This window comes from Haliotis asinina, chromosome 4 (genome assembly GCF_037392515.1).
Source record: "Haliotis asinina isolate JCU_RB_2024 chromosome 4, JCU_Hal_asi_v2, whole genome shotgun sequence".
NCBI classification, from domain to species: Eukaryota; Metazoa; Mollusca; class Gastropoda; order Lepetellida; family Haliotidae; genus Haliotis; species Haliotis asinina.
This window is the reverse complement of record NC_090283.1, coordinates 43,382,589-43,404,708: the sequence shown is the minus strand read 5'-3', so window position 1 is coordinate 43,404,708 and position 22,120 is coordinate 43,382,589. Positions and strand designations below refer to the sequence as shown.

The 22,120-nt window shown below is 40.7% G+C and overlaps 1 protein-coding gene across 1 annotated transcript; it reads left to right on the top strand.

Moving 5' to 3' along the window:
- Positions 1 to 13,387: 13,387 nt before the first annotated feature.
- LOC137280961 (uncharacterized) lies at positions 13,388 to 14,032 on the top strand. The gene is made up of 2 exons (XM_067812136.1): positions 13,388 to 13,832; positions 13,968 to 14,032. Exons 1-2 carry the CDS (start codon positions 13,388 to 13,390, stop codon positions 14,030 to 14,032), a joined length of 510 nt encoding a protein of 169 aa, XP_067668237.1.
- The last annotated feature ends 8,088 nt before the right edge of the window (positions 14,033 to 22,120 follow it).

The window sequence follows — 22,120 nt, the reverse complement described above, 5'->3', positions numbered from 1 at the left end:
CATTATTTTCTGTTTGGGTATGTATAAATTTTCACATAAAAGATAATTACAGCTCCATTTGAGCATTTCTACTTTTTTCGTCTCCCAGCGAAAAGGTCGGCTGAATCGCTGTATTATTGGCTGTCGGCTGCGATGGCTAGCAGGCAGACGACTTCTGGTACTCAAAGACAGACGATAAACAAAAAATATATTTAATTCTCATAACTGAAGTAGATTATCGAGGTAAAAGTAGAAATAATGGCGAAAGTTCAAAAACTCACCTTTGACTTTAGAATGTTAGACTTTATTCCAGAGTTTTACTGCTTGAGAAGTATGAGCTGAGCCAGCGCAGTGAACGCGTTTGTGACAAGCAGGTGGGGCAGGTAATCTGGACGAATACACTTGGTTCCTACAGATTGGCGATTAAGCACGTGCAATACATGCTGACCGTGGCGTGAAATCTATACCGCTACTGTTAACACGTGTCTCGTAGAGCAATGTCGTTCAGCAAGACACCATGACGACACGATTCGCACGAGGAAATTGAACTTTTCAATATGTAGACGACAACCTGTTTCCCTCTTGTTTCAAATGGAATGTTCTGGAGGGCATTCTTTTATATGAAAATTGGGGTCATTTGTCACGTAGTGGCTCATCTAACACTTGTCAAGCAGTAGATCTGGGCGCGGAACTTCTGCTGATAGTAGGAGACAACTGATCCAATGCACAACACTGTATATAATTATCTGTATGGTAGAATGCATATGAAGAGGAACAATACCCAATTTATTTCCAATTTAGTTCACTCATACAGCAAAGTACACACTGGTCACATTAAGGATTGTTCACCATGCAGAGATATAAATATGAGCGCCAGGCTCGTAAGCAAATTTGAAATGCTACTTTCAGTAACTTTTGTAAAACCTCCCTTTAAAATCCTTTTGGATTTGAATTGAAATTTCTTGTTAGTTTCAACTTACACGAAACCATGTTTAGTAAAGTTGTGTATGAATGTGTTTATGATTTGATAAGATGGGGAATTAAACAAGTTCACGTGTCTCCTTGTACTATTTCATCTAAATTAGATATGAATCTTATTATATCATTACATTCATATATATGTTTCATATTTCCCAAATTGTAATAGGATTACGTTCATGAGAAACATTTTCAAAACAGTTTCAGTCGTTTCCACTTGTAGTTGACTCTTAAAAAGATAAGGAAGCAATATGATCGAATGAATTTGGCCATCGCAGATAAGTATGTAGAGGCGTAGAATGCACGTATTTTTCCCGTATTTTCAGCGTGCCACATAAAACTTTGGATCATTACTTTCAGAGTAAGGCAGTAAACCAGGGCTTCGGTGAATGCTTACGGATGAAAAAGAAAAAAACGCTTAACGAACTACCTAATTTACATGGCTAACTAGGGCTTTTCATTAACCAGATCAGTTAGCAGATCATTCATTACCACGATTATTCCAGGACAAGGATGTCTAATCAAACAGTTATGGAGCAGAGCCCTGTTTCACAAAACTCTCGTAAGCCTAAGATCTCGTAACTTTTCTCGTAGCAGCCGTAGCTCCTGTGTTACAGTATAGGAGGTACAATGGCTACGAGAAAACGTACGAGATCTTAGGCTTACGAGAGCTTTGTGAAACGGGGTCCAGTGCTTTACTCTTCTCGATCAAACTTGGCAGTGAACATACTTGGTGTTACTGATAAACCGTCACTGATCTTTAACGCAGACGCAGAGTCCAGCTTTTCTGGTAAATAGATGAGCCTTGAGAGAGTGACCACAGCCAGGGGGAGCATGCGTACCACTGTCATTTTCCACTGCAGATCACATTAAAGCAACCGTCACAGTCTGCGCCAGTGGCCGAGATCTGCTGACAATGGTAGTTTATGCTAAGTCCCTCCCACACAGGAACTACAAAGAAGTGGTACCAGGTGACTGGCTATTCGCTGTGTCTGGGTGCATGGATACAGAATTATTTACAAATTGCTCACTCGGCCAACTGTAGCAGAGCAAGGCTGGTACGTTTCGTTTCTGGACAGTCACGACTGTCACGTCCAGTTTGAGATTGCAAAAGGAAATGAAACAGAATTTCTTTGTTTGCCTCCCAATACAGCACACATCCTCCAGCCTCACGATGTAGACATTTTTGGGCCCCTTAAAGCAACATGTACATTCTCTTGTCTTGTCGGGGTCTGTAAAAACATCTAGCCCGGGCAGTGGTCAACATCATAACCATTGATCTACGCAGAGAAACAGTGCTAGAGAGAATTGATTTGTTTCTCATCCACTACCGAACTGGTTTCAATCCGTGATGGTGTAACACTAAACATCGAAAAACACCAAGTTCAACATTGTTGAATTTGCCAGAACAGTGTGTTTTTTATTGATTATTCTTACATGAAAGTGAATAAATCCTGTGCCAAAAATAAAAAAAGAACAAATATTTAAACCGTCTATCCTAGAACTGTTTTAATATCTGCAGTTCAAAGACATCGTCCTGGACTCATCCAGTGCTATCGTGTGGTCTGCAAATGGATGGATGTACGTAGTGGATGTGGTATTTGTAGAGATCATAACATTGAAACATGCAGTAGGGATTCGAACAACGGGCCTTCGGATTCGAAGTCGGACGCCTTGTCCACATGCCCAAGGTCGGAATATTCTGTCGGTAATTCCGTGATGCATTCTCTAGGAGGCCCCTGCGTCCTGCTGAACAATAAAACAGTATTTTACACTTATGAATGAGTAGCGAAGCATGCACAAACTATCTGTAATGACGGTTACCTATAGGACGGGGAGATAACTCTACTGGCTAGCGACCAGTTATCGTCGCGTACCCGTTATCGCCACTTCGTCGTTACGGCGCATGCGCAGATCTGATCACGTCAATTTCGTTGTTTTTTCGAACGGCATTTTCAGATAGATCTTGGATATCCTAAAACATTTCCATGGTAAGTAAACAATAATTCAAATCAACATATAGAAGTTTGTTTTTGTCTTAATTGCGCGGTTGGGGGGATGTCACGTGATGGAAATGGTTGGCGTTTCACTTTCATATAAAACAATCCGAAAAAGTTACACCAACATTTAAAGTTTTGTTTTTAATTACAAAGCATTATTTTCTGTTTGGGTATGTATAAATTTTCACATAAAAGATAATTACAGCTCCATTTGAGCATTTCTACTTTTCGTCTCCCAGCGAAAAGGTCGGCTGAATCGCTGTATTATTGGCTGTCGGCTGCGATGGCTAGCAGGCAGACGACTTCTGGTACTCAAAGACAGACGATAAACAAAAAATATATTTAATTCTCATAACTGAAGTAGATTATCGAGGTAAAAGTAGAAATAATGGCGAAAGTTCAAAAACTCACCTTTGACTTTAGAATGTTAGACTTTATTCCAGAGTTTTACTGCTTGAGAAGTATGAGCTGAGCCAGCGCAGTGAACGCGTTTGTGACAAGCAGGTGGGGCAGGTAATCTGGACGAATACACTTGGTTCCTACAGATTGGCGATTAAGCACGTGCAATACATGCTGACCGTGGCGTGAAATCTATACCGCTACTGTTAACACGTGTCTCGTAGAGCAATGTCGTTCAGCAAGACACCATGACGACACGATTCGCACGAGGAAATTGAACTTTTCAATATGTAGACGACAACCTGTTTCCCTCTTGTTTCAAATGGAATGTTCTGGAGGGCATTCTTTTATATGAAAATTGGGGTCATTTGTCACGTAGTGGCTCATCTAACACTTGTCAAGCAGTAGATCTGGGCGCGGAACTTCTGCTGATAGTAGGAGACAACTGATCCAATGCACAACACTGTATATAATTATCTGTATGGTAGAATGCATATGAAGAGGAACAATACCCAATTTATTTCCAATTTAGTTCACTCATACAGCAAAGTACACACTGGTCACATTAAGGATTGTTCACCATGCAGAGATATAAATATGAGCGCCAGGCTCGTAAGCAAATTTGAAATGCTACTTTCAGTAACTTTTGTAAAACCTCCCTTTAAAATCCTTTTGGATTTGAATTGAAATTTCTTGTTGTTTCAACTTACACGAAACCATGTTTAGTAAAGTTGTGTATGAATGTGTTTATGATTTGATAAGATGGGGAATTAAACAAGTTCACATGTCTCCTTGTACTATTTCATCTAAATTAGATATGAATCTTATTATATCATTACATTCATATATATGTTTCATATTTCCCAAATTGTAATAGGATTACGTTCATGAGAAACATTTTCAAAACAGTTTCAGTCGTTTCCACTTGTAGTTGACTCTTAAAAAGATAAGGAAGCAATATGATCGAATGAATTTGGCCATCGCAGATAAGTATGTAGAGGCGTAGAATGCACGTATTTTTCCCGTATTTTCAGCGTGCCACATAAAACTTTGGATCATTACTTTCAGAGTAAGGCAGTAAACCAGGGCTTCGGTGAATGCTTACGGATGAAAAAGAAAAAAACGCTTAACGAACTACCTAATTTACATGGCTAACTAGGGCTTTTCATTAACCAGATCAGTTAGCAGATCATTCATTACCACGATTATTCCAGGACAAGGATGTCTAATCAAACAGTTATGGAGCAGAGCCCCGTTTCACAAAACTCTCGTAAGCCTAAGATCTCGTAACTTTTCTCGTAGCAGCCGTAGCTCCTGTGTTACAGTATAGGAGGTACAATGGCTACGAGAAAACGTACGAGATCTTAGGCTTACGAGAGCTTTGTGAAACGGGGTCCAGTGCTTTACTCTTCTCGATCAAACTTGGCAGTGAACATACTTGGTGTTACTGATAAACCGTCACTGATCTTTAACGCAGACGCAGAGTCCAGCTTTTCTGGTAAATAGATGAGCCTTGAGAGAGTGACCACAGCCAGGGGGAGCATGCGTACCACTGTCATTTTCCACTGCAGATCACATTAAAGCAACCGTCACAGTCTGCGCCAGTGGCCGAGATCTGCTGACAATGGTAGTTTATGCTAAGTCCCTCCCACACAGGAACTACAAAGAAGTGGTACCAGGTGACTGGCTATTCGCTGTGTCTGGGTGCATGGATACAGAATTATTTACAAATTGCTCACTCGGCCAACTGTAGCAGAGCAAGGCTGGTACCTTTCGTTTCTGGACAGTCACGACTGTCACGTCCAGTTTGAGATTGCAAAAGGAAATGAAACAGAATTTCTTTGTTTGCCTCCCAATACAGCACACATCCTCCAGCCTCACGATGTAGACATTTTTGGGCCCCTTAAAGCAACATGTACATTCTCTTGTCTTGTCGGGGTCTGTAAAAACATCTAGCCCGGGCAGTGGTCAACATCATAACCATTGATCTACGCAGAGAAACAGTGCTAGAGAGAATTGATTTGTTTCTCATCCACTACCGAACTGGTTTCAATCCGTGATGGTGTAACACTAAACATCGAAAAACACCAAGTTCAACATTGTTGAATTTGCCAGAACAGTGTGTTTTTTATTGATTATTCTTACATGAAAGTGAATAAATCCTGTGCCAAAAATAAAAAAAGAACAAATATTTAAACCGTCTATCCTAGAACTGTTTTAATATCTGCAGTTCAAAGACATCGTCCTGGACTCATCCAGTGCTATCGTGTGGTCTGCAAATGGATGGATGTACGTAGTGGATGTGGTATTTGTAGAGATCATAACATTGAAACATGCAGTAGGGATTCGAACAACGGGCCTTCGGATTCGAAGTCGGACGCCTTGTCCACATGCCCAAGGTCGGAATATTCTGTCGGTAATTCCGTGATGCATTCTCTAGGAGGCCCCTGCGTCCTGCTGAACAATAAAACAGTATTTTACACTTATGAATGAGTAGCGAAGCATGCACAAACTATCTGTAATGACGGTTACCTATAGGACGGGGAGATAACTCTACTGGCTAGCGACCAGTTATCGTCGCGTACCCGTTGTCGCCATTTCGTCGTTTCGTCGTTACGGCGCATGCGCAGATCTGATCACGTCAATTTCGTTGTTTTTTCGAACGGCATTTTCAGATAGATCTTGGATATCCTAAAACATTTCCATGGTAAGTAAACAATAATTCAAATCAACATATAGAAGTTTGTTTTTGTCTTAATTGCGCGGTTGGGGGGATGTCACGTGATGGAAATGGTTGGCGTTTCACTTTCATATAAAACAATCCGAAAAAGTTACACCAACATTTAAAGTTTTGTTTTTAATTACAAAGCATTATTTTCTGTTTGGGTATGTATAAATTTTCACATAAAAGATAATTACAGCTCCATTTGAGCATTTCTACTTTTCGTCTCCCAGCGAAAAGGTCGGCTGAATCGCTGTATTATTGGCTGTCGGCTGCGATGGCTAGCAGGCAGACGACTTCTGGTACTCAAAGACAGACGATAAACAAAAAATATATTTAATTCTCATAACTGAAGTAGATTATCGAGGTAAAAGTAGAAATAATGGCGAAAGTTCAAAAACTCACCTTTGACTTTAGAATGTTAGACTTTATTCCAGAGTTTTACTGCTTGAGAAGTATGAGCTGAGCCAGCGCAGTGAACGCGTTTGTGACAAGCAGGTGGGGCAGGTAATCTGGACGAATACACTTGGTTCCTACAGATTGGCGATTAAGCACGTGCAATACATGCTGACCGTGGCGTGAAATCTATACCGCTACTGTTAACACGTGTCTCGTAGAGCAATGTCGTTCAGCAAGACACCATGACGACACAATTCGCACGAGGAAATTGAACTTTTCAATATGTAGACGACAACCTGTTTCCCTCTTGTTTCAAATGGAATGTTCTGGAGGGCATTCTTTTATATGAAAATTGGGGTCATTTGTCACGTAGTGGCTCATCTAACACTTGTCAAGCAGTAGATCTGGGCGCGGAACTTCTGCTGATAGTAGGAGACAACTGATCCAATGCACAACACTGTATATAATTATCTGTATGGTAGAATGCATATGAAGAGGAACAATACCCAATTTATTTCCAATTTAGTTCACTCATACAGCAAAGTACACACTGGTCACATTAAGGATTGTTCACCATGCAGAGATATAAATATGAGCGCCAGGCTCGTAAGCAAATTTGAAATGCTACTTTCAGTAACTTTTGTAAAACCTCCCTTTAAAATCCTTTTGGATTTGAATTGAAATTTCTTGTTGTTTCAACTTACACGAAACCATGTTTAGTAAAGTTGTGTATGAATGTGTTTATGATTTGATAAGATGGGGAATTAAACAAGTTCACATGTCTCCTTGTACTATTTCATCTAAATTAGATATGAATCTTATTATATCATTACATTCATATATATGTTTCATATTTCCCAAATTGTAATAGGATTACGTTCATGAGAAACATTTTCAAAACAGTTTCAGTCGTTTCCACTTGTAGTTGACTCTTAAAAAGATAAGGAAGCAATATGATCGAATGAATTTGGCCATCGCAGATAAGTATGTAGAGGCGTAGAATGCACGTATTTTTCCCGTATTTTCAGCGTGCCACATAAAACTTTGGATCATTACTTTCAGAGTAAGGCAGTAAACCAGGGCTTCGGTGAATGCTTACGGATGAAAAAGAAAAAAACGCTTAACGAACTACCTAATTTACATGGCTAACTAGGGCTTTTCATTAACCAGATCAGTTAGCAGATCATTCATTACCACGATTATTCCAGGACAAGGATGTCTAATCAAACAGTTATGGAGCAGAGCCCTGTTTCACAAAACTCTCGTAAGCCTAAGATCTCGTAACTTTTCTCGTAGCAGCCGTAGCTCCTGTGTTACAGTATATGAGGTAGAACGGTTACGAGAAAACGTACGAGATCTTAGGCTTACGAGAGCTTTGTGAAACGGGGTCCAGTGCTTTACTCTTCTCGATCAAACTTGGCAGTGAACATACTTGGTGTTACTGATAAACCGTCACTGATCTTTAACGCAGACGCAGAGTCCAGCTTTTCTGGTAAATAGATGAGCCTTGAGAGAGTGACCACAGCCAGGGGGAGCATGCGTACCACTGTCATTTTCCACTGCAGATCACATTAAAGCAACCGTCACAGTCTGCGCCAGTGGCCGAGATCTGCTGACAATGGTAGTTTATGCTAAGTCCCTCCCACACAGGAACTACAAAGAAGTGGTACCAGGTGACTGGCTATTCGCTGTGTCTGGGTGCATGGATACAGAATTATTTACAAATTGCTCACTCGGCCAACTGTAGCAGAGCAAGGCTGGTACGTTTCGTTTCTGGACAGTCACGACTGTCACGTCCAGTTTGAGATTGCAAAAGGAAATGAAACAGAATTTCTTTGTTTGCCTCCCAATACAGCACACATCCTCCAGCCTCACGATGTAGACATTTTTGGGCCCCTTAAAGCAACATGTACATTCTCTTGTCTTGTCGGGGTCTGTAAAAACATCTAGCCCGGGCAGTGGTCAACATCATAACCATTGATCTACGCAGAGAAACAGTGCTAGAGAGAATTGATTTGTTTCTCATCCACTACCGAACTGGTTTCAATCCGTGATGGTGTAACACTAAACATCGAAAAACACCAAGTTCAACATTGTTGAATTTGCCAGAACAGTGTGTTTTTTATTGATTATTCTTACATGAAAGTGAATAAATCCTGTGCCAAAAATAAAAAAAGAACAAATATTTAAACCGTCTATCCTAGAACTGTTTTAATATCTGCAGTTCAAAGACATCGTCCTGGACTCATCCAGTGCTATCGTGTGGTCTGCAAATGGATGGATGTACGTAGTGGATGTGGTATTTGTAGAGATCATAACATTGAAACATGCAGTAGGGATTCGAACAACGGGCCTTCGGATTCGAAGTCGGACGCCTTGTCCACATGCCCAAGGTCGGAATATTCTGTCGGTAATTCCGTGATGCATTCTCTAGGAGGCCCCTGCGTCCTGCTGAACAATAAAACAGTATTTTACACTTATGAATGAGTAGCGAAGCATGCACAAACTATCTGTAATGACGGTTACCTATAGGACGGGGAGATAACTCTACTGGCTAGCGACCAGTTATCGTCGCGTACCCGTTGTCGCCACTTCGTCGTTACGGCGCATGCGCAGATCTGATCACGTCAATTTCGTTGTTTTTTCGAACGGCATTTTCAGATAGATCTTGGATATCCTAAAACATTTCCATGGTAAGTAAACAATAATTCAAATCAACATATAGAAGTTTGTTTTTGTCTTAATTGCGCGGTTGGGGGGATGTCACGTGATGGAAATGGTTGGCGTTTCACTTTCATATAAAACAATCCGAAAAAGTTACACCAACATTTAAAGTTTTGTTTTTAATTACAAAGCATTATTTTCTGTTTGGGTATGTATAAATTTTCACATAAAAGATAATTACAGCTCCATTTGAGCATTTCTACTTTTCGTCTCCCAGCGAAAAGGTCGGCTGAATCGCTGTATTATTGGCTGTCGGCTGCGATGGCTAGCAGGCAGACGACTTCTGGTGCTCAAAGACAGACGATAAACAAAAAATATATTTAATTCTCATAACTGAAGTAGATTATCGAGGTAAAAGTAGAAATAATGGCGAAAGTTCAAAAACTCACCTTTGACTTTAGAATGTTAGACTTTATTCCAGAGTTTTACTGCTTGAGAAGTATGAGCTGAGCCAGCGCAGTGAACGCGTTTGTGACAAGCAGGTGGGGCAGGTAATCTGGACGAATACACTTGGTTCCTACAGATTGGCGATTAAGCACGTGCAATACATGCTGACCGTGGCGTGAAATCTATACCGCTACTGTTAACACGTGTCTCGTAGAGCAATGTCGTTCAGCAAGACACCATGACGACACGATTCGCACGAGGAAATTGAACTTTTCAATATGTAGACGACAACCTGTTTCCCTCTTGTTTCAAATGGAATGTTCTGGAGGGCATTCCTTTACATGAAAATTGGGGTCATTTGTCACGTAGTGGCTCATCTAACACTTGTCAAGCAGTAGATCTGGGCGCGGAACTTATGCTGATAGTAGCAGACAACTGATCCAATGCACAACACTGTATATAATTATCTGTATGGTAGAATGCATATGAAGAGGAACAATACCCAATTTATTTCCAATTTAGTTCACTCATACAGCAAAGTACACACTGGTCACATGAAGGATTGTTCACCATGCAGAGATATAAATATGAGCGCCAGGCTCGTAAGCAAATTTGAAATGCTACTTTCAGTAACTTTTGTAAAACCTCCCTTTAAAATCCTTTTGGATTTGAATTGAAATTTCTTGTTGTTTCAACTTACACGAAACCATGTTTAGTAAAGTTGTGTATGAATGTGTTTATGATTTGATAAGATGGGGAATTAAACAAGTTCACATGTCTCCTTGTACTATTTCATCTAAATTAGATATGAATCTTATTATATCATTACATTCATATATATGTTTCATATTTCCCAAATTGTAATAGGATTACGTTCATGAGAAACATTTTCAAAACAGTTTCAGTCCTTTCCACTTGTAGTTGACTCTTAAAAAGATAAGGAAGCAATATGATCGAATGAATTTGGCCATCGCAGATAAGTATGTAGAGGCGTAGAATGCACGTATTTTTTCCGTATTTTCAGCGTGCCACATAAAACTTTGGATCATTACTTTCAGCAGAGACCATATAATAGATGGTCTCTGCTTTCAGAGTAAGACAGTAAACCAGGGCTTCGGAGAATGCTTACGGGTGAAAAAGAAAAAAACGCTTAACGAACTACCTAATTTACATGGCTAACTAGGGCTTTTCATTAACCAGATCAGTTAGCAGATCATTCATTACCACGATTATTCCAGGACAAGGATGTCTAATCAAACAGTTATGGAGCAGAGCCCCGTTTCACAAAACTCTCGTAAGCCTAAGATCTCGTAACTTTTCTCGTAGCATCCGTAGCTCCTGTGTTACAGCATATGAGGCAGAACGGTTACGAGAAAACGTACGAGATCTTAGACTTACGAGAGCTTTGTGAAACGGGGCCCAGTACTTTACTCTTCTCGATCAAACAATGAACATACTTGGTCTTACTGATAAACCGTCACAGATCTTAAACGCAGAGGCAGAGTCCAGCTTTTCTGGTAGATAGATGAACCATGAGAGAGTGACTACAGCCAGGGGGGAGCATGAGTACAACCTGTCACTTTCCACTGCAGATCACATTACAGCACCCGTCACAGTCTGCACCAGTGGCCGAGATCTACTGACAGTGGTAGTTTATGCTAAGTCCCTCCCACACAGGAACTACAAAGAAGTGGTACCAGGTGATTGGCTATTCGCTGTGTCTGCTTTGTTTGCCTCCCAATACAGCACACATCCTCCAGCCTCACGATGTAGACATTTTTGGGCCCCTTAAAGCAATATTCTCTGGTCTGGAAACCAAGCTGGGAGTTTCCAATAGCCATATGGTTGTTGGAGAGGCTAGATTCCCATTCCTGCTGAACCATTCCACTGACCATGTATGTTCCCCAGCGAGAGTCAAGGAATCGTCCAGGAAGATATTTGCAACTCTCATATGGAACAAGAACCCATTGTAATAAAAAACCTAACTTTTGTTTGTTTTCTCTATGTACAATTTTCAAGGTCATGTCAGATCCGACCCGGTATGAGGAGCATGAAGTTAGAAACGGATTCGGGATCATATTGGGGTTTCGACATTTGAAAGTGATTAGACACTGCGAAAATGGATACTGTGGCACCATTCTCGTGGGTTGAGACAACTGATGCATTGTTCCTTATGAATGGTGCCACAGTATCCATTTTCGTAGTGTCTAATCACTTTCAAGTGCCGAAACCCCAATATGAAGAAAATCAAAGTTGATGCTGAAATACAGAAAAATGTTAGTTTGAGTGTTCATGTGTTTACGAAACCCGGGTTTACTAGCGGCCCCTAGTACCTTAGAAGGGGTGAGATAATGTATGCTGACACTGTTGTTCATAATAATTCAGATTCGGAATTCGAATGGCTAAACCCGAATATGAAGAAAAGTCAAAGTTGAGGCTGAAATATGGAAAAATGTAGGTCTGGGTGTTCATGTTTGTAAGATTTTAATCCCGAATTTCAAAATTAAATATTCATACATACATACATACATACATACATACGTACATACATACATACATACATACATACATACATACATACATACATACATACATACATACATACATACATACATACATACATACATACATACATACATACATACATACATACATACATACATACATACATACATACATACATACATACATTTAAATTCAGGATTTAAATCCCGAATGTGAACAAAAAATTCAGATTCGGAATTCGAATCCCGAATGTGAACAAATAATTCAGATTCGGGAATCGAATCTCGAATCCCGAATCCCGAATCCCGAATCCCGAATCCCGATTCCGTTTCTAACTTCATGTTCCTCCGGTATGTGACGTAAGACATCTTTCAAAGGAAATGACGTCATAGACGCCTCATCATAGTTACGCCTTCATTGTCAGCGCATTGCCGCCTTGGTCGGACGTTTTGTTGCTGCCGCTGTTGTACCACGTCGTTTCGGACGCTGCTATCTCTTCTGGTCTATACGAGGTAGGTGACAAATATCGAAAACTGTGTAATGCCCGTGAGCAAATAATGTAGAATACTTTTACGCAAGTTCACAAATATGCAAGTACAGATTACGCTTAAACTAGGGAGTTCAACACGGACCCTGTGACGAACAAAACCACAAGGCCACTGAAGTGTTCTAATAGGATATCATTGTCAGTATCATATTACCGAACCAAAGTATTGAAGTTGTATATGCGGGAGGCTTAAAGAATAATCTCCATCCAGGATATAAGGTTTATTGAAAATTTCGCTGGTTTTTCTGATTGCATACAGAAGTATATTGATACTGGACGGTGATAGATACAGAGTATCAATTTGGAAATGATGATATACATATTCTGTTTTATTTCTTGACAGCACCGAAAACAAGATGATCTTTCTACATGGACTGGCTTTAGCCGTATATGAATTTCAAAGATACCTCAAATACCGCGATGGTAAGTATTGTAAAACATGCATAGCATTATGTATTTTTCGAAGTATTTTTTGTTTGGTTTCATTCGTTCGTGCGTGTGTGCGTGTGTGTGTGTGTGTGTGTGTGTGTGTTTGATTGTGCTTAGTTTGTAGTATAAGTCCACACACAGCAATGATCAAGTTATACCTGGTACATTTCTATATTTTGAGGAACACTACGTTTCGGAGTATATTTCATCTTTTCATCTTCAATATTTATGATCCTATTTTAATTAAGAATATATGTGGATTTCCAAATTTGATAAGTATCCTCTTCGTATTATTAATAAAATTTGCAAAAGGTAAGAATGTCAGAATCGGTGTACATGATCGCCTGTTACCTGCAGTCGTTGCCCCCAACAGATCAGAGACAAGAGATGGGAAAGCGGGTGGCAGATCAGCAAGCCGCCGAGGCATACGCCGCCGCTGCTGTAGAGAAGGCCGCGGCTGCTACAGCTGCAGCAGACGCTGGTTACGTCGCCTGGAAGGAGGCCCTGATTTTTGCAGCTTTGGAGGCTGAGCGAGTGTCTGCGTACTCTTCGAAGAATGCTGGGTCACCTGCAACGTTGGAGGTCCATAGGTTAGAGGCAGTGGCATTGGAGAAGGCGTATGATTATGCAGCATTGGAGAAGGTGAGAGCAGATGCAGCTCTCGCCATGGAGAAGGCCCAGGCAGCCGCAGCTGGTACTGACCTCCCCACTGATCAAGACGCTGCAGCTGCTGTTGCAGTTTCCAATGCCGACACCGTTCCAAGTAAGAAACATTTCCATTGTATTCACAAAACGTCACTTGAAGCTGTTGTAAATATTCTGATATAAATATATTGTGTTCTTATGTTGTAGAATTAACCTTCTTACTGGGCTAACATATTTTCGTATTTTCTTTCAGCCAAACAAGACAAGGCCAAGAAGAAGAGCATCTTTGGGGGCATGAAGACTGGCTTCATGCTATAAATGCTGTTTTCTCATTGGTCCTCGACAGGCTACTTAATCCTTTCATGACCCATGCGCATGTCCTCCACTAACGACCTTGACCGTGATTGAACCAATTCCTGATGGACTATTTCGCTGAACATACAGCGGTTTGATCAACTTCTTCACAAACGTGTAAAATTAGGGGCTGATGGGTGAAGAGTTTACTACTGAATTTGAATATTTGCGTATGTGTAATTATTGTTTCAATGAGCATGTACCAATTTCAGGGCTGTGAGATGGTTCTAAGTGATGACATATGCAAAAGCAACAAGCACTGTGACATATTGTGACGGGAGAGTGCGGGTGTGTTGTTTCACGATGTCGATGTGTTGTTGACCGCCAAGGTCGGACTTTATGCTGCTTAAGTCCAAGCTACCCTAACGTTGTGTTTCGACACTATTGGCAAACAGATAAATACGGTGGATGGTGGCTCAGTTTGGCAGACTGGCTGATGATTGTCCGTGAGGTCATAGCGATCGGGTGTTGAGATTTTCAAGAGTGGAGTTGGAGAGACGTTGGGTGCGGTGTTGGGTGAGATGTTTAAGAGGTGTTGGGTGAGATTTTCAAGAGGTGTAGGTTGAGGTGTTGAGGGGGTGTTGGGTGAGGTGTTTAACACGTGTTGGTGTGAGGTGTTCAAGAGGTGTTTGGGGAGATGTTCAAGGGGTGGTGTGTGAGGTTAACGTGATTGAGAGGGGTTCGACTTGGTGTCATAGCGGGTGATATTAGTAAATGTTCCCCAGCAGTGTATTTAAAAGGGACCCGTGTCACCTCTTTTGTGTTGTGTATCAAACAACCCAGTGTCTCCTTTCTAGTGTTGTGTCTCAAATACCCCAGAGTAAGCTCTCTAGTGAGGGTCCCAAATACCCCAGTGTCACCTCTCTAACATATTGATCTAGACACCAGTGTGACCTTTAAGTGTTGTGTTCTAAAGATACCTTTGCGATTTTTAGTGTGGTGTCCCAAATACCACTGTATCACCTCTCTAGTATTCTGTTCCAAAGACATCAGTGTCACCTCTCTAGTATTGCGTTCCAAAGACATCAGTGTCACATCTCTAGTGTTGTGTCCTAAATACCCCAGTGTCACCTCTCTAGTGTTGTGTCCCAAATACCCCAGTGTTACATCTCTACCGTCACCTCTCTAGTATTGTGTTCCAAAGACAATCAGTGTGAGCTCTCTAGTGTTGTGTCCCAAATACCCCAGTGTCACCTCTCTAGTGCTGTGTCCCAAAGACATCAGTGTCACATCTCTAGTGTTGCGTTCCAAAGACAATCAGTGTCACCTCTCTAGTGTTGTGTTCCAGATACCCCAGTGTCACATAGCTAGTGTTGTGTCCCAAATACCCCAGTGTCACATTGCTAGTGTTGTGTCCCAAATACCCCAGTGTCACCTCTCTAACATATTGATCTAGACACCAGTGTGACCTTTAAGTGTTGTGTTCTAAAGATACCTTTGCGATTTTTAGTGTTGTGTCCCAAATACCCCAGTGTCACCTCTCTAGTGCTGTGTCCCAAAGACATCAGTGTCACATCTCTAGTGTTGCGTTCCAAAGACAATCAGTGTCACCTCTCTAGTGTTGTGTTCCAGATACCCCAGTGTCACATAGCTAGTGTTGTGTCCCAAATACCCCAGTGTCACATTGCTAGTGTTGTGTCCCAAATACCCCAGTGTCACATCTCTCTAGTATTGTATTCCAAATACCCCTGTGTCACATCTCTAGTGTTGTGTCCCAAATACCCCAGTGTCACATCTCTAGTGTTTTGTTCCAAATACCCCAGTGTCACATAACTAGTGTTGTGTTCCAAATACCCCAGTGTCACATCTCTAGTGGTGTGTCCCAAATACCCTAGTGTCACCTCTCTTGCGTTAGACAGAACTTGTACCACCAGAGTTCGAACCTGTAACCCTTCCTGGCTGTCACCAGCACAACCCACTCTCCCAGTCGTTTCCTATCCACCAGCCCTAACACCACACATCACAGATTTCTTTTAATTTGTTTTGTTAGCAACGCCTGTTTAAATAGCGGCTAGGACGATGATATTGCCAATGTCGTTTTACTTACCCATCAGCCTCTATTGTGATCACTATGTTGAATTGTTTTCATTCCGTTAGATAACATCTGTGAAATAAATGTGTGTAATTGTCTACCTGTTTGGAGTGTTCTGTTTCTGGTTGTTCGCCCAATCACGAGTATCGTGTACCATTCAAAATACAGACTATATCAATACCAGGTGACAGAACATAAAGGATGGGCAAGTTCAGACATGGTATGACGGGCATGGTGGACCCATATCTAACTGATTTGATTGGTCGAGAGCTTGAGATTTGTCGTAAGAATCAGGCCAAATTATGTCTTACAACTCGGCTGCGACTTTGAAAGTTCAGTGTAGCCTGTTTACTTCGATGTTTCAAGATCTACAGGCTTTCGCATTCGATGCTATGATATCTTATGTTTTTAAATGGTGGTGAAATGAAAGCCAAACTCTTTTGGGCCATGCACCCATCCGGTAATGAATACAAACTGGCTGGAATAATGCTGACGTGATGTAAAACCCAACTCAACTTCCGTATACACCGATAGATTCGAGTGCCGACACGAGACGGCAATAATTGGGAAATACTGTTCAAGGCATCAACAAACGCAATACGCCCCACCCTGCGAGTTTGAGTGAAATGAAACATTGTCAAAACAGCCAAAAACACTCACCATGATTAATACAAACGCCCAAACACAACAGCCTAGTGCATGTGAAATACACGTGTTAACAAATTGTAAACAGCTATCAAAATGAACTGGGAATATGAATAGATAAACGCAGCTCTAGCTGTTGTTTTTGTTGTTTAAAGAAAGAATAAACCGACATATTTTGCACTCCTTTACCCATTACAAATGGAAGACATATGGTGAGTCTTGAGCTAAACACCATTTTTGGTGTTAAAAAACGGGTAGTTCTTCAATGCCGGGCCAAAAATTAAGTCGCCTCCTTAGAAAGGCTTTTCAGGTAGTTGTAAAATGTGTAACAATTAAGTTCGTCAGTTTGCTGATTACTCGTCCCAGAGGCGCGCACCTCTGACTGGTTGAAATTTCGCTCGCGGGACAGAATCGTGCACTGCTGTCAAAAAGGTCGATTTAAGGTAATTAAATGTCGAAATGAGTAGTTTTAATGTCGGGGTCTGTAAAAACATCTAGCCCGGGCAGTGGTCAACATCATAACCATTGATCTGCGCTGAGAAACAGTGCTAGAGAGAATTGATTTGTTTCTCATCCACTACCGAACTGGTTTCAATCCGTGATGGTGTAACACTAAACATCGAAAAACACCAAGTTCAACATTGTTGAATTTGCCAGAACAATGTGTTTTTTACTGATTATTCTTACATGAAAGTGAATAAATCCTGTGTCAAAAATAAAAAAAGAACAAATATTTAAACCGTCTATCCTAGAACATGTTTTAATATCTGCAGTTCAAAGACATCGTCCTGGACTCATCCAGTGCTATCGTGTGGTCTGCAAATGGATGGATGTACGTAGTGGATGTGGTATTTGTAGAGATCATAACATTGAAACATGCAGTAGGGATTCGAACAACGGGCCTTCGGATTCGAAGTCGGACGCCTTGTCCACATGCCCAAGGTCGGAATATTCTGTCAGTAATTCCGTGATGCATTCTCTAGGAGGCCCCTGCGTCCTGCTGAACAATAAAACAGTATTTTACACTGATGAATGAGTAGCGAAGCATGCACAAACTATCTGTAATGACGGTTACCTATAGGACGGGGAGATAACTCTACTGGCTAGCGACCAGTTATCGTCGCGTACCCGTTATCGCCACTTCGTCGTTACGGCGCATGCGCAGATCTGATCACGTCAATTTCGTTGTTTTTTCGAACGGCATTTTCAGATAGATCTTGGATATCCTAAAACATTTCCATGGTAAGTAAACAATAATTCAAATCAACATATAGAAGTTTGTTTTTGTCTTAATTGCGGGGTTGGGGGGGATGTCACGTGATGGAAATGGTTGGCGTTTCACTTTCATATAAAACAATCCGAAAAAGTTACACCAACATTTAAAGTTTTGTTTTTAATTACAAAGCATTATTTTCTGTTTGGGTATGTATAAATTTTCACATAAAAGATAATTACAGCTCCATTTGAGCATTTCTACTTTTCGTCTCCCAGCGAAAAGGTCGGCTGAATCGCTGTATTATTGGCTGTCGGCTGCGATGGCTAGCAGGCAGACGACTTCTGGTACTTAAAGACAGACGATAAACAAAAAATATATTTAATTCTCATAACTGAAGTAGATTATCGAGGTAAAAGTAGAAATAATGGCGAAAGTTCAAAAACTCACCTTTGACTTTAGAATGTTAGACTTTATTCCAGAGTTTTACTGCTTGAGAAGTATGAGCTGAGCCAGCGCAGTGAATGCGTTTGTGACAAGCAGGTGGGGCAGGTAATCTGGACGAATACACTTGGTTCCTACAGATTGGCGATTAAGCACGTGCAATACATGCTGACCGTGGCGTGAAATCTATACCGCTACTGTTAAAACGTGTTTCGTAGAGCAATTTCGTTCAGCAAGACACCATGACGACACGATTCGCACGAGTAAATTGAACTTTTCAATATGTAGACGACAACCTGTTTCCCTCTTGTTTCAAATGGAATGTTCTGGAGGGTATTCCTTTACATGAAAATTGGGGTCATTTGTCACGTAGTGGCTCATCTAACACTTGTCAAGCAGTAGATCTGGGCGCGGAACTTATGCTGATAGTAGCAGACAACTGATCCAATGCACAACACTGTATATAATTATCTGTATGGTAGAATGCATATGAAGAGGAACAATACCCAATTTATTTCCAATTTAGTTCACTCATACAGCAAAGTACACACTGGTCACATTAAGGATTGTTCACCATGCAGAGATATAAATATGAGCGCCAGGCTCGTAAGCAAATTTGAAATGCTACTTTCAGTAACTTTTGTAAAACCTCCCTTTAAAATCCTTTTGGATTTGAATTGAAATTTCTTGTTGTTTCAACTTACACGAAACCATGTTTAGTAAAGTTGTGTATGAATGTGTTTATGATTTGATAAGATGGGGAATTAAACAAGTTCACATGTCTCCTTGTACTATTTCATCTAAATTAGATATGAATCTTATTATATCATTACATTCATATATATGTTTCATATTTCCCAAATTGTAATAGGATTACGTTCATGAGAAACATTTTCAAAACAGTTTCAGTCGTTTCCACTTGTAGTTGACTCTTAAAAAGATAAGGAAGCAATATGATCGAATGAATTTGGCCATCGCAGATAAGTATGTAGAGGCGTAGAATGCACGTATTTTTCCCGTATTTTCAGCGTGCCACATAAAACTTTGGATCATTACTTTCAGAGTAAGGCAGTAAACCAGGGCTTCGGTGAATGCTTACGGATGAAAAAGAAAAAAACGCTTAACGAACTACCTAATTTACATGGCTAACTAGGGCTTTTCATTAACCAGATCAGTTAGCAGATCATTCATTACCACGATTATTCCAGGACAAGGATGTCTAATCAAACAGTTATGGAGCAGAGCCCCGTTTCACAAAACTCTCGTAAGCCTAAGATCTCGTAACTTTTCTCGTAGCAGCCGTAGCTCCTGTGTTACAGTATAGGAGGTACAATGGCTACGAGAAAACGTACGAGATCTTAGGCTTACGAGAGCTTTGTGAAACGGGGTCCAGTGCTTTACTCTTCTCGATCAAACTTGGCAGTGAACATACTTGGTGTTACTGATAAACCGTCACTGATCTTTAACGCAGACGCAGAGTCCAGCTTTTCTGGTAAATAGATGAGCCTTGAGAGAGTGACCACAGCCAGGGGGAGCATGCGTACCACTGTCATTTTCCACTGCAGATCACATTAAAGCAACCGTCACAGTCTGCGCCAGTGGCCGAGATCTGCTGACAATGGTAGTTTATGCTAAGTCCCTCCCACACAGGAACTACAAAGAAGTGGTACCAGGTGACTGGCTATTCGCTGTGTCTGGGTGCATGGATACAGAATTATTTACAAATTGCTCACTCGGCCAACTGTAGCAGAGCAAGGCTGGTACGTTTCGTTTCTGGACAGTCACGACTGTCACGTCCAGTTTGAGATTGCAAAAGGAAATGAAACAGAATTTCTTTGTTTGCCTCCCAATACAGCACACATCCTCCAGCCTCACGATGTAGACATTTTTGGGCCCCTTAAAGCAACATGTACATTCTCTTGTCTGACAACCAAGCTGTGGATTTCCAATAGCCATATAGTTATAGGAAAGGCTAGATTCCCATTCCTGCTGAACCATTCCACTGACCAAGTATGTTCCCAAGCGAGAATCAAGGAATCGTTCAGGAAGACTGGGATCTGGCCTAGATGCTACTGACAAATCTCACCTACTTCCCCCTTTCATTCACAGGTAGGTCATCTCAGTCAACCAGTAACACACAACCCCAAACGTCACAATCAACCAAACAAACGCAACTCAGTGTCCCAGTCACAACCGCAAATATGTGCAGCATGGTGAATGTTTTTGCGTCTGGTTTTATCCCCTCGTATCTTGGTACCATTCTTCAAACCCCAAAGTCTGCTCTCCCAAACAAAAGTAGCAAGGCAACAAACGTTGCGAGTGTAGTTACTTGTAACAAATTGACGGACAATATGCGAGAAAAAGAAGAGAGTGAGAAAAGGAGAAAGGATGACATGAAAAGAAAGAATGAGGAACCGCAACTAAAATTGATCTCGATAATCATAGAACCTTGTCGGCTTCTGTGAATCTATTGCCTGTTTTTTATATTGTCTTGTCTTTCAAAGTTAAGATGGTTTTGACGTTCATACCATAGTTTCAGATTACTATTACTGTGATATTTTAGCTATTCTACTGGCCTTTGCAGACAGGTAAATATATTATCTAAATTGGTTTTATTCATTCATTAATTTTAGTCACGATATGGCTGAAATACTGCTGATGTGATTTTAAATTTTAACTCACTCACTCTCTCACTATAAACCTACCATCTGATTTAGTCAGGACAAGGCTGAAATATTGCTGATGTGACTTCCAGTCTTAACTCACTCACTCATTAACTTCCTACAGAAATTTTTGAACGATTACGACCACTGGTAGAACCCTGAATATTTGCAACTCTCATATGGAACAAGAACCCATTGTAATAAAACACCTAACTTTTGTTTGTTTTCTCTATGTACAATTTTCAAGGTCATGTCAGATCCGACCCGGTATGAGGAGCATGAAGTTAGAAACGGATTCGGGATCATATTGGGGTTTCGACATTTGAAAGTGATTAGACACTACGAAAATGGATACTGTGGCACCATTAACGTGGGTTGAGACAACTGATGCATTGTTCCTTATGAATGGTGCCACAGTATCCATTTTCGTAGTGTCTAATCACTTTCAAGTGCCGAAAATCCAATATGAAGAAAATCAAAGTTGACGCTGAAATACAGAAAAATGTTAGTTTGGGTGTTCATGTTTTTACGAAACCCGGGTTTACTAGCGGCCCCTAGTACCTTAGAAGGGGTGAGATAATGTATGCTGACACTGTTGTTCATAACTCCGAATCTGAACAAAATATTCAGATTCGGAATTCGAATGGCTAAACCCGAATATGAAGAAAAGTCAAAGTTGAGGCTGAAATATGGAAAAATGTAGGTCTGGGTGTTCATGTTTGTAAGATTTTAATCCCGAATCACAAAATTAAATATTCATAGATACATAGACACATACATAGATACAAAGATACATAGATACATGGATACACAGATAGGTGCATAGATACATACATAGATACATGCATAGATACATAGATAGATGGATGCATAGATTCACACATAGATACATACATACATACATACATACATACATACATACATACATACATACATACATACATACATACATACATACATACATACATACATACATACATACATACATACATACATACATACATACAACAAAAAATTCAGATTCGGAATTTGAATCCCGAATGTGAACAAATAAT

Coding starts and splice junctions, on each gene's coding strand:
- LOC137280961 (XM_067812136.1), top strand. CDS start 13,388: ATGTCAGAATCGGTGTACATGATCGCCTGTTACCTGCAGTCGTTGCCC. Junction 13,833..13,967: donor CAATGCCGACACCGTTCCAA/GTAAGAAACATT, acceptor ATTTTCTTTCAG/CCAAACAAGACAAGGCCAAG.